Genomic DNA, 14,054 nt, shown 5'->3' on the forward strand with positions numbered 1-14,054 from the left:
TTCTCTTCCCCTCTCTTTTGATATTTCCACCCCTCTCTTTTGCGCTCTCTCTCTCTCCATCTCTTTTGCTCTCTCTCAGTCTCTTTTGCTCTCTCTCCCCCTCTCTTTTGCGATCTCTCCCCCCTCTCTTTTGCGCTCTCTCCCCCCTCTCTTTTGCGCTCTCTCTACCGCTCTCTTTTGCGATCTCTCCCCCCTCTCTTTTGCGCTCTCTCTCTCCCCCTTCTCTCTCCCCCTCTCTTTTGTGCTCTCTCTCTCCCCCTCTTTTGCGCTCTCTCTCCCCCTCTCTTTTGCGATCTCTCCCCACTCTCTTTTGCCTTCTCTCTCTCTCTTCCCATCCCTCTCTTTTGCACTCTCTCTCCCCATCCCTCTCTTTTGCTCTGTCTCTCTGCTCAGCCCTTTCTTTTGCTCTGTCTCTCTCCCCATCCCTCTCTTTTGCTCTTTCTCCCCCTCTATTTTGCACTCTCTCTCACCCACCTCTCTTTTATGCTCTCTCTCCCATCTCTCTCTCTCCCCCCTCTCTGTTGCGCTCTCTCTCTCCCCCCTCTCTTTTGCGCTCTCTCTCCCCCCTCTCTTTTGCGCTCTCTCTCTCCCCCTCTCTTTTGCGCTCTCTCTCTTCCCCCTCTCTTTTGCGCTCTCTCTCCCCCCCTCTTTTGCACTCTTTCTCTCCCCCCCTCTCTTTTGCACTCTCTCTCTCCTCTCTCTCTCTCCCCCCCCTCTTTTGCACTCTTTCCCACCTCTCTTTTGCTCTCTCTCTCCATCCCTCTCTTTTGCTCTCTCTCCCCCAATCTTTTGCTCTCTCTCCCCCTCTTATTTTCTCTCTCCCCCTCTCTCTCTCTTCTCTCTCTTCCCTCTATTTTGCTCATTCCCATCTCTTTTGCTCTTTCCCCTCTATTTTGCTCTCTCACTCTCCCTTCTCTCTTTTGCGCTCTCGCTCTCCCTTCTCTCTTTTGCGCTCTCGCTCTCCCTTCTCTCTTTTGCACTCTCTCTCTTCCCCTCTCTTTTGCGATCTCTCTCTCCCCCCTCTCTTTTGCACTCTCTCCCCCCCCCTCTCTTTTGCTCTCTCTCCCCCCCCCTCTCTTTTGCTCTCTCTCTCCCCCCCCTCTCTTTTGCTCTCTCTCTCCCCCCCTCTCTTTTGCACTCTCTCTCTTGCCCCCGCCCGGCCACGAGCACTTTCGCCCGCACCGGCTGTTCAGGTAGGGACTCTAAGTCTCTACTTCGAATGACAGCTTCGGACAAACACACTTGGCCTTTTATTATATAGGATGTGTGGGTTTCAGATTATATTGAGGCTTCTCTGTTAAATATTTTATAGAATAGTAGATTTGACAACATATGTGGCACAATTTTTTAGAACTTGCAGAATTATTTGTTTATTCACCATATAGGATCTCTGAAATAATTTACAGAAGGCCAAATTGAAGCTCATAGAAATTGCTCCTTTTCACAAGGAAATATTCTTGTTACTTACTATAGGGCTGCCGGAATAATATAACCTGTATAATCTTCCCACAGTATATAGAAGTCCCTGGCAGGTCATGATCAGGGTTCACCTAAGACATAGTCTTAACACTTCTAGCTTTAATATCCCTTATGTGTCGTAATGTATGACTAAGATGTTCCAGCTTAGATATTCCTATCTGTGGTTCTAAAGTGGCTAGGTTTAGTGATGGCCTCCATAACTCTGAGACATAACTTTTCATCCTCTGCCACACAGGTTTTTATTAGGTCACCGAGTTTATCCGCTAAACCATGGGACACAGATCCCATGTTTGAACCCCAAAATTCTATATATGCGTGTTGTATCATAGAAGAGATTGATAACCCCCTCCCTATCTGGTTTGTCTAAACATATGTGCAAACACAGTTACAAGGGTCCAAAAGTGGCCCTATATGATTTTAGTTTTAGTTTCTAGTTTCCCTTTCTCTAGAGATATTCACTTTATATAGCCCAAAAGAGATCACTTGTGACCTGAGAGGTTCCACTTTATTTATTTTTTTCTAATAGAGGAAAATGAGGTTTCGTTTATGTATACACATAGTTGGACTGGGTTTATATGCTCATTAATATAAATGCTGGTCGATATTATAATGGTGTAACAGTGTATGAAACTCAGCATATTGTTCACATATATTAGTATATTTTACCACTTATATTACCATGTGACATGCCATTGTATTTTTCGTACTACTGTAAGTGTATATTGCATATCTGATGTTATTGCATATAACCTTAATAAAAACAAACAAACATATTATAATATGTAAAAAATGTATAAAGTATTTTTCATGTTTAAAGGTGTTTGAGTGGAAAGGGCTCCAAAGTGTGTGTATATTTACCAATTTTCATCAGACATAGCAAGCCAAATTTGCTACACTTATTTAAATGCAGTCACAACCAATCAAAGAGCTCTTTTACAGGTACACAACTACCACTTTCACTTGTTAGTTTTACAACAAAATCATATAGCTGTCAAGCTATTATCAACCAAGCCCTGTCTGCGTATGCTAATTTTATGAATGTGTTCTATACCAGGGGCATTTAAATTTACTTTTCACTCGGAGGGCTGGTAAGATATTTTCATGAAAGGAGCCTTAAAAATAGAAAATTAATAGCACAAATAAAAATACAAGAAAAAAAATAAACTGGAACCACATTTGGGGTCTCAAACCCACAAGATAGGAAGCCAATGAAATCATTACAGGTCAACAATGTTCTAAATATGAAGCCTCAGACAAGTGATTATTATATAACTGATGATATATCTAACTGAAATAATATCTAGGAATAAAAACTCCCTCACAAAGCACAGCAAGCCTAATAAACAAGTTGTCTACCATACAACTCATCCCAATGCTTGTTAACAAGAACTTTTTCATTTTCACCAATTCTACACAATCATTAACACACATCCATATTTGTGATAGACTGGAGGATCAAGCTTTATGTCAGGTCTTTACTACATTTCAACAGCTTATAGTTATATTGCACAAGAATACTCAGTTACCCAAATGTGTTAAAGCTCTGGGTACAAGCAAACTATGCATTTACCTTACAAAAGGCTTTATGCATTAAACAAAGAGGTATCTGTAAAGTACTGAAAGTTTATTCCCTTAAAGTGATGGTGCCCCCTGTAAAGTAGCATCTCAGACTACAAGAGTCTCTGGTGCAGAACTGCAGATGTCTTCGAGTCAGATCACTCCCGAGTCCCCTGTGTGGTCACACAGACGTAAAAAGCACAGCTCCTGACAACTACTGAGGAGAGAGTTCTTCTCACCTGGCACCCATTCTCTCAATCTCTCCTCTTCCCGCTCTTGCTGGTGAGAGGGAGGCGCTGCACCTGTCGTCAGTCTCCTGAGTGTTTCTGCACAGATGGGATGGAGCCTAGGCTATATGGATGAACAGCCGCTTTAACTCTGCTAACTTGTAAGCCACAGTGCGCAACAACACTGGCCCTGGTGTGTGCGGCAGCTTTATTGGCAATGACGCTATATACAGTATATGTATATAGGCATTGCAAATAAAGCTGCTACGCACTGTGGCTTACAAGTTAGCAGAGTTAAAGCGGCTGTTCCATTGCTCCTCTGGCTAAGAGCTGTTGCTGCTTGAGGCTGGCAATCCCAGATAGCGCTGATGGCTGACTCACAGGGGATACGTAGGGCCCATGGCCGCTTCCATATTCCACCTTACCACCTGATTAGGGCCTATTTACAAGTGAAGGCTTGGAGCTGCAGCTGCAATAGCCTCTAAGCTATTCTGGCCAGTGGCGGCCCCCAGAGTGGCAGACCTCCCAGGGCGCGGTCGCAGCCCTGACCATTCCGCCTAAGATTCAAATCAAGTTTTTTTTTTGCCATTCTTTTTGAATTCCCAGTTTTCCTGCTATGTTTACAGGATGGTTTGGATAGGGGTTTGCTAGTCAGCTATTTGGTCTTTTTTTGCATATTTTTTCTTTCTTCTTCTGAGGCAGCCTTTGGTAGGGTGTACTTCAGGCACTTGGATTTATTTTGCCTTTTTTAGCTTCTATTAGGGTTGTGGACATAGTTTCTCTGTGAAAAAATAGATGTTTTTTAGATCCCACCCTTTTTTATTACTCATGGACTCCACAGCTTGGGCATTAGTTCACAGGAGTAATGGATCGTGGACTCCCACCACCTGTCTGAAATAAAACATAATTTATGTTTACCTGATCAATTAATTTCTTTCATGGTGGTGAGAGTCCATGAGACCCGACCCTGGTTTTTTTTCCTGTGTTTTTTTGCCGCACATCTTTTTTTCCCCTGCTCCTATTTTGTTGGTTCTTATTACTTTTCTTTCCTCTTTGTGGTCTGCTATAGGTTAGACTGAGGTATTGGTGAGGTGGGAGGGGTTTTATAGAGCTCTTGGGGTTTGGGAATCTTTGCATAAATTATGTATCAGCAAAGTCTGAACTTTTTTATTTTGTATTTTTATTTTTTTATTGAAGTTAATACACAAAATCAGCAAACATGACACAATCCTTTACTGAGACCCACAATACAATGAAAACCTCATGCTAACAAGCAGATCTATTGCTAGATAATACCATAGGCGGTGCACAAAAGCTGTGATTTCAAGTGTCCAGTCCAAAGTCAAGTTCAAACATCAGACCCAGGTATGTAATCATGGGTCATCAAAACTCAAAATTTCCCAAGGAGAACCCTATGTAAGGACATGGTAAGTGTATTAAGCTTTACCAAATAAAGCCTCACACTTTAAAGGAATAAAAAAGATATAATGAAGAATTATACATATCAACCCAACGTAGGACATCACATAGTACCCCAGAAGTCTGGACATTTTTAAACCAAATTAACATCTTGTTCGTCAGTCAGGGTTAGCCTTGATAATTCTACAGGGTGCATTTACAATTCTGAGAATTAAAAAAAATCCACAATTTTCATATATAAATGACATAAAAAGGGAGCAAAAGTAATAATTAAAGTACATTGCAGAGTTGTTTTAGTATTAATTCCATTAAAATCTCAAGCTAATTACAGCTGCAAATGGCAAATGTACACATTATGACAGTATTGGTCTTGTTACTGTTATAATTATTGTTATTACCTTTAGCGCTAATTGGGGTATAATAAAGACACGTTTGAGCAAACTGAGACCTCAGAGAACACAATTTAAAGTCATATATATAAAACTCAATTCCTCATAAAATGCCATCATGTGTAATAGAAAATGTTATATTTATTGTGCCTGCTTTTATTTGAATTGAACTCCCTGCTGCCAAAGAGGTTAGACTGCATCCTGCAGGATCAAAAAATTTGACCCTGCAACATTTTACACAGTGATTGCTTGATCAGTAGATGAGCTCATTTATGTATGTCCCTTATTTGCCACAGTAAATGAGATCAGATAAACAAAACCCCTGAGCCTTTTTAAGGAGTATGTCCTTCTACTGCAATTGCCAAACTTCCCCCACATCTTGCCGTATTTGGAATAATCAGACCTGTTATTGAAGTAGATACAGATAGCCTCAGTCATTATGTTAGCAACATATCCATTGTTTTGTATTTGTGTTAGTCAGTTATGGACAGATATGTGGCAGGTTTAGGCTCATGAAGCCTGTCCTATTCCCTACAGGGGCCCAATAAATAAGTGAACTATAAGGCAAAGTTGTTTTACTACATATAATTAAACGTTTTATATTACAATTTCAAGGTGCTTATTATCCTTTTAATTGCTGATATATTCCATGCACATTTTAAATAAAATCTGTATTCTTTAAATGGACAGTAACGTCAAATTGAAACTCATTATTCAGATAGAAGTAAATTGGAAGGTGGTCTCTTAAAATGTCTGCTCTGTTGTCTAATTTGCTTCGTTCTCTAGGTATCCTTTGTTGCAAATCGTACCTGGGTAGGCTCAGGAGCAGCAATAAACGACAGAGAGCTAGCTTCTGATTGGTGGCTGCTCATATATCAGTCTTGTCATTGGCTCACCTAATGTGTACGTCTAGCTCAGTAAGCGCTTTGCTGCTCCTTCAACAAAGAATACTGAGAATAAAGCAAATTTGATAACAGAAGTAAATGCAATGCTCTATTTGAAATATGAATTCAAAATGTGCAGTTTCATGTCCCTTTAAGTGTTAAATTGTTGCTTGAGGGTGAATTGATTATTAGGCTTCTTAGTTCTGAGGGATTTTTAAAGGGCCATAATTGTCCCAGAAAAAAATAAAAAATGAGTGCAGGGTTGATGGTATTAAAATGACTTGCGCTAAAGCCTGTAATTTGTCACCTATAATGGCCCTTTAACTGGGAGACAAAGAATTCTGCAGGACAAGAGCCGTTCTTGTTCCTATATTTGTACGTTTTATTGCATTGGCGGCATTTTGTTTTTTGTATAAATATTGTTTTTCCTTAAGTGCATTCTGCCATTAGCAGCCATGTGACCTGCTGTATAATTACATCAAATGCCATTATTTTGTTCCATATATAGCTGCAGATAGCAAATCTATGTTCTATGTTGTGGGATTATTTAGTTATTTGTCAGACGCGCGATGTTGAACCCTTGTGAAACACATCTGTTTTATTGTGTCCGCTGCTTACAGTTATGTGAGGTATTCCAACCCATTCTCTATATTATTTTATCTATTTGTAACTTAAATACATTTTATTTAGCTATACACAGTGTATTCACCGGATTGTTTAAACCTTTTATTCTTACTATTGGTGAATATCATTTGTATTATTAAGGTCTAAACTATTGACATAACCTTTTGGAGTGAGTATTGTATGATTGACTTATTTAGAAAATTGTACTGATATTTTTGTAGGGTATATTTCCTGTTGTTGCTGGACCACCGCCACCGATGAAACTTCCTCCCCCATATAAAGAACCGGGAGGGTCAAATTCATTGGACATTGATGAAGAGACTGATGACAGTGACGGTAAGTCTTGGTTTCTTTAACTATGTGCTTATTATAATTTATTGCTCTTGTTTGTGTTGCACATTTCAAACATACTTGTCATTTGACCTGATTTTACTGGGACAGTCTTGGTTTTTAGGCTCCTGTCCTGTGGCATCATTGTCCCAGGAGTCTTATTGTAATCATGAGATGTGGGCTTTGGCATAGGAGGAGACTTTGTGTAAGTAGACAGATAAGATGATATATAATCTCCCTAGAAGCTTAGTCTATTGTATGGGGTTGTGGTTTCAATTAGCAGAACCAGCTGTTTCACACACAAAATTATACATAAAGGAACAATTTCCTGCAGCTGTTATAGTAAGTCATTGGAAACACATTAAGGGAAACCAATTTTTTGGTACATTGTCTGTTTGCTATCATCATTCTGTGTAAAGTTAGCACACACTGCATTTAGAATTGTATACATCTGACAGTGTAGATCTCTGTATACATCTGACAGTGTAGCTCTCTGTATACATCTGACAGTGTAGATCTCTGTATACATCTGACAGTGTAGATCTCTGTATACATCTGACAGTGTAGCTCTCTGTATACATCTGACGGTGTAGCTCTCTGTATACATCTGACAGTGTAGATCTCTGTATACATCTGACAGTGTAGCTCTCTGTATACATCTGACAGTGTAGATCTCTGTATACATCTGACAGTGTAGATCTCTGTATACATCTGACAGTGTAGATCTCTGTATACATCTGACAGTGTAGCTCTCTGTATACATCTGACAGTGTAGATCTCTGTATACATCTGACAGTGTAGATCTCTGTATACATCTGACAGTGTAGCTCTCTGTATACATCTGACAGTGTAGATCTCTGTATACATCTGACAGTGTAGATCTCTATATACATCTGACGGTGTAGATCTCTGTATACATCTGACAGTGTAGCTCTCTGTATACATCTGACAGTGTAGATCTCTGTATACATCTGACAGTGTAGATCTCTGTATACATCTGACAGTGTAGATCTCTGTATACATCTGACAGTGTAGATCTCTGTATACATCTGACAGTGTAGCTCTCTGTATACATCTGACAGTGTAGATCTCTGTATACATCTGACAGTGTAGATCTCTGTATACATCTGACAGTGTAGATGTCTGTATACATCTGACAGTGTAGATCTCTGTATACATCTGACAGTGTAGATCTCTGTATACATCTGACAGTGTAGATCTCTGTATACATCTGACAGTGTAGATCTCTGTATACATCTGACAGTGTAGATCTCTGTATACATCTGACCGTGTAGATCTCTGTATACATCTGACAGTGTAGATCTCTGTATACATCTGACAGTGTAGCTCTCTGTATACATCTGACAGTGTAGCTCTCTGTATACATCTGACAGTGTAGCTCTCTGTATACATCTGACAGTGTAGATCTCTGTATACATCTGACAGTGTAGCTCTCTGTATACATCTGACAGTGTAGCTCTCTGTATACATCTGACAGTGTAGCTCTCTGTATACATCTGACAGTGTAGATCTCTGTATACATCTGACGGTGTAGATCTCTGTATACATCTGACAGTGTAGATCTCTGTATACATCTGACAGTGTAGCTCTCTGTATACATCTGACAGTGTAGATCTCTGTATACATCTGACAGTGTAGCTCTCTGTATACATCTGACAGTGTAGATCTCTGTATACATCTGACAGTGTAGCTCTCTGTATACATCTGACAGTGTAGATCTCTGTATACATCTGACAGTGTAGATCTCTGTATACATCTGACAGTGTAGATCTCTATACATCTGACAGTGTAGCTCTCTGTATACATCTGACGGTGTAGATCTCTGTATACATCTGACGGTGTAGATCTCTGTATACATCTGACAGTGTAGCTCTCTGTATACATCTGACAGTGTAGCTCTCTGTATACATCTGACAGTGTAGATCTCTGTATACATCTGACAGTGTAGCTCTCTGTATACATCTGACAGTGTAGCTCTCTGTATACATCTGACGGTGTAGATCTCTGTATACATCTGACAGTGTAGATCTCTGTATACATCTGACAGTGTAGATCTCTGTATACATCTGACAGTGTAGATCTCTGTATACATCTGACAGTGTAGCTCTCTGTATACATCTGACAGTGTAGCTCTCTGTATACATCTGACAGTGTAGATCTCTATACATCTGACAGTGTAGCTCTCTGTATACATCTGACGGTGTAGATCTCTGTATACATCTGACAGTGTAGCTCTCTGTATACATCTGACAGTGTAGCTCTCTGTATACATCTGACAGTGTAGATCTCTGTATACATCTGACGGTGTAGATCTCTGTATACATCTGACAGTGTAGATCTCTGTATACATCTGACGGTGTAGATCTCTGTATACATCTGACGGTGTAGATCTCTGTATACATCTGACAGTGTAGATCTCTGTATACATCTGACAGTGTAGATCTCTGTATACATCTGACAGTGTAGATCTCTGTATACATCTGACAGTGTAGATCTCTGTATACATCTGACAGTGTAGCTCTCTGTATACATCTGACAGTGTAGCTCTCTGTATACATCTGACAGTGTAGCTCTCTGTATACATCTGACAGTGTAGATCTCTGTATACATCTGACGGTGTAGATCTCTGTATACATCTGACAGTGTAGCTCTCTGTATACATCTGACAGTGTAGCTCTCTGTATACATCTGACAGTGTAGATCTCTGTATACATCTGACAGTGTAGATCTCTGTATACATCTGACAGTGTAGATCTCTGTATACATCTGACGGTGTAGATCTCTGTATACATCTGACGGTGTAGATCTCTGTATACATCTGACAGTGTAGATCTCTGTATACATCTGACGGTGTAGATCTCTGTATACATCTGACGGTGTAGCTCTCTGTATACATCTGACAGTGTAGATCTCTGTATACATCTGACAGTGTAGATCTCTGTATACATCTGACAGTGTAGATCTCTGTATACATCTGACAGTGTAGATCTCTGTATACATCTGACAGTGTAGATCTCTGTATACATCTGACGGTGTAGATCTCTGTATACATCTGACGGTGTAGATCTCTGTATACATCTGACGGTGTAGATCTCTGTATACATCTGACGGTGTAGATCTCTGTATACATCTGACAGTGTAGATCTCTGTATACATCTGACAGTGTAGCTCTCTGTATACATCTGGCAGTGTAGATCTCTGTATACATCTGACAGTGTAGCTCTCTGTATACATCTGACAGTGTAGCTCTCTGTATACATCTGACAGTGTAGCTCTCTGTATACATCTGACAGTGTAGCTCTCTGTATACACCTGACAGTGTAGCTCTCTGTATACATCTGACAGTGTAGATCTCTGTATACATCTGACGGTGTAGATCTCTGTATACATCTGACGGTGTAGATCTCTGTATACATCTGACGGTGTAGCTCTCTGTATACATCTGACAGTGTAGCTCTCTGTATACACCTGACAGTGTAGCTCTCTGTATACATCTGACAGTGTAGATCTCTGTATACATCTGACGGTGTAGATCTCTGTATACATCTGACAGTGTAGATCTCTGTATACATCTGACAGTGTAGCTCTCTGTATACATCTGACAGTGTAGATCTCTGTATACATCTGACAGTGTAGATCTCTGTATACATCTGACAGTGTAGATCTCTGTATACATCTGACAGTGTAGATCTCTGTATACATCTGACAGTGTAGATCTCTGTATACATCTGACAGTGTAGATCTCTGTATACATCTGACAGTGTAGATCTCTGTATACATCTGACAGTGTAGATCTCTGTATACATCTGACAGTGTAGATCTCTGTATACATCTGACGGTGTAGATCTCTGTATACATCTGACGGTGTAGATCTCTGTATACATCTGACGGTGTAGATCTCTGTATACATCTGACGGTGTAGATCTCTGTATACATCTGACAGTGTAGCTCTCTGTATACATCTGACAGTGTAGATCTCTGTATACATCTGACAGTGTAGATCTCTGTATACATCTGACAGTGTAGATCTCTGTATACATCTGACAGTGTAGATCTCTGTATACATCTGACAGTGTAGATCTCTGTATACATCTGACAGTGTAGCTCTCTGTATACATCTGACAGTGTAGATCTCTGTATACATCTGACAGTGTAGATCTCTGTATACATCTGACAGTGTAGATCTCTGTATACATCTGACAGTGTAGCTCTCTGTATACATCTGACAGTGTAGCTCTCTGTATACATCTGACAGTGTAGCTCTCTGTATACATCTGACAGTGTAGATCTCTGTATACATCTGACAGTGTAGCTCTCTGTATACATCTGACAGTGTAGCTCTCTGTATACATCTGACAGTGTAGCTCTCTGTATACACCTGACAGTGTAGATCTCTGTATACATCTGACAGTGTAGATCTCTGTATACATCTGACAGTGTAGATCTCTGTATACATCTGACAGTGTAGATCTCTGTATACATCTGACAGTGTAGATCTCTGTATACATCTGACAGTGTAGATCTCTGTATACATCTGACAGTGTAGCTCTCTGTATACATCTGACAGTGTAGCTCTCTGTATACATCTGACAGTGTAGCTCTCTGTATACATCTGACAGTGTAGATCTCTGTATACATCTGACAGTGTAGCTCTCTGTATACATCTGACAGTGTAGCTCTCTGTATACATCTGACAGTGTAGCTCTCTGTATACACCTGACAGTGTAGATCTCTGTATACATCTGACAGTGTAGATCTCTGTATACATCTGACAGTGTAGATCTCTGTATACATCTGACAGTGTAGCTCTCTGTATACATCTGACGGTGTAGATCTCTGTATACATCTGACGGTGTAGATCTCTGTATACATCTGACAGTGTAGATCTCTGTATACATCTGACAGTGTAGATCTCTGTATACATCTGACAGTGTAGATCTCTGTATACATCTGACAGTGTAGATCTCTGTATACATCTGACAGTGTAGCTCTCTGTATACATCTGACAGTGTAGCTCTCTGTATACATCTGACAGTGTAGATCTCTGTATACATCTGACAGTGTAGATCTCTGTATACATCTGACAGTGTAGATCTCTGTATACATCTCTTGGTGATAAAGTTTGCATCAATCATCATCTGCTTTACCAGGACATCTTTATATTTTGTTATAAACTTTTTAGATACTGTAACACTTTTAAAGCCTTTATACAAATATATATTGATATTTAATAGTCTCTTATACTGTATGGGCAACGAAGGTTATATGATTTACCTCTGTATTAAAGACAAGAGCTTTTTGTTAGTGTAGTCACTCATGACAAAGGCGGCTTGCCCTTAACATTATGCGGTTACTGTATAAAAATAAGGTGTATGTTTTATTAAAAGCTGTTGCTGTAGAATAACTTTATTTTCTGGGGTTGCAGGATCTGAAAATGAATGCTCTGACATTCATAAGAAAGTTTGAATTGAACTGGGTTGTAAAATGAGTGGCCGTGTTTATTACTTGTAACCATCCTGTCTTCTCTCTCTGATTCCCCAGCCTTGTGCAAAATCATTTTGTAAGAACTTTGAATACTGTTTGATCAGCACTTTATTTAAATCCTTTTAAAGGAACATATTAGTCAGTCAGTTGTATATATGAAAGCGCAGCAGTGAAACTAATAGGAACAGAATGGCTGTGTGCAACAGGATCTATGCTCTAATGCTCATTGGCTGATAGAGATAAGTCGCACAGAAAAAAAGTTAGTTTATTTAGCACAGGTATATGTTTAAAAAAAAATCAATGTAATTTCTTTAGGAATTCCATTTGATATATAATGGAAAACATTTTGTGCATCATGTCCCTTTAAAGGTATCTCCAAATGTAATACTGGTACTTTTCCTTTAAACTCTATAGCGCCATCTGGTGACATTCTGTATTCACCAAGAGAGTAGTGGTCCGTTAAAGGGACAGTGTAGTCCAAAATAAACTTTTATGATTCAGATAGAGAATGTCATTTTAAACAATTTTCCAATTTACTTTTTTTTATTCTCTTGGTATTCTTAGTTGAAAGCTAAACCTCGGAGGTTCATATGCAAATTTCTAAACCCTTGAAGACTGCCTCTTTTCTCAGGGCACCAGAGTAAGTGCTGTGTAAAAAGTTATACTCAGCTGCAGCCCAGCTGCAGGTAAAAAAAAAAATAATGAATAAATGAACAGCAGCCAATCAGCATCAACAGTGCTGAGGTCATAAACTCTTTTACTGTGATCTCATGAGATTTCACTTAACTCTTATGAGATTTCATTGTAAACTTTCTTACACTGAAAAGGGAAATAAGATGAGTGTGCACGAAAGCTCGCTCCTTGCGCTGTCCCAGGACAGACATACTGATTTGCTGCTTAGAAGTCATTTACAATGGGATGTGGCTACTGAGAAATTTTTGAGGTAAAATATCTTTCTTTTTTTACATAGAGATGTTCAGGAGATATTTTTTAGTCAGCTTTTTACAGCTATACTGCATCACTTTCAAGTGTTTAAACATTTGGGTATTATGGCCCTTTAACCTTTTAACACTGTTGCAGTGCCATCCTAACGACGGCGGGCTTTAGTGCCGTTAGGACGGAATAGAATGTCTGAGACGATTGGCTGTCTTAAAGCCAACAGCTCTTCCTGGATTGGATTGCGGTCTGGAGGGCGTGCCTAGCTTCATAGGGACACCCCCTGACCCGATCTCATCATTGAAATCTCACAATCACGTACACGATCGCGGGATTTCAATTGATGACCCCTGGTTTAATCCATCTGTACACAGAGTATTGTTTTAACCAATCTGTGGCAGTAACAGACAGAGCTACAGTTGATATAAAAAGTCTACACACCCCTGTTAAAATGTCAGGTTTCTGTGACGTAAAAAAATAAGACAAAGATAAATCATTTCAGAACTTTTTCCATCTTTAATGTGATCTATAAAACTGTACAACTCAATTGAAAAACAAACTGAAATCGTTTAGATGGAGGGAAGTAAACAAAAAATAAACTAAAATAATGTGGGGATGTAGCTGTGTTCAGAATTAAGCAATCACATGCAAAATCATGTTAAATAGGAGTCAGTCACACCTGTCATCATTTAAAGTGCCTCTGA

General features: G+C 39.5%; 1 protein-coding gene across 1 annotated transcript in view; it reads left to right on the top strand.

The window, feature by feature from the left end:
- Positions 1-14,054, top strand: part of PATJ (PATJ crumbs cell polarity complex component) — a gene marked incomplete in the record, with an annotated part of 974,742 nt that overhangs the window by 562,704 nt on the left and 397,984 nt on the right. The window contains 1 exon segment of the mRNA XM_053693647.1: positions 6,801-6,915. Coding sequence (XP_053549622.1) covers positions 6,801-6,915 — 115 coding nt within the window.

This window comes from Bombina bombina, chromosome 10 (genome assembly GCF_027579735.1).
Source record: "Bombina bombina isolate aBomBom1 chromosome 10, aBomBom1.pri, whole genome shotgun sequence".
In the NCBI taxonomy this organism is placed as follows: Eukaryota; Metazoa; Chordata; class Amphibia; order Anura; family Bombinatoridae; genus Bombina; species Bombina bombina.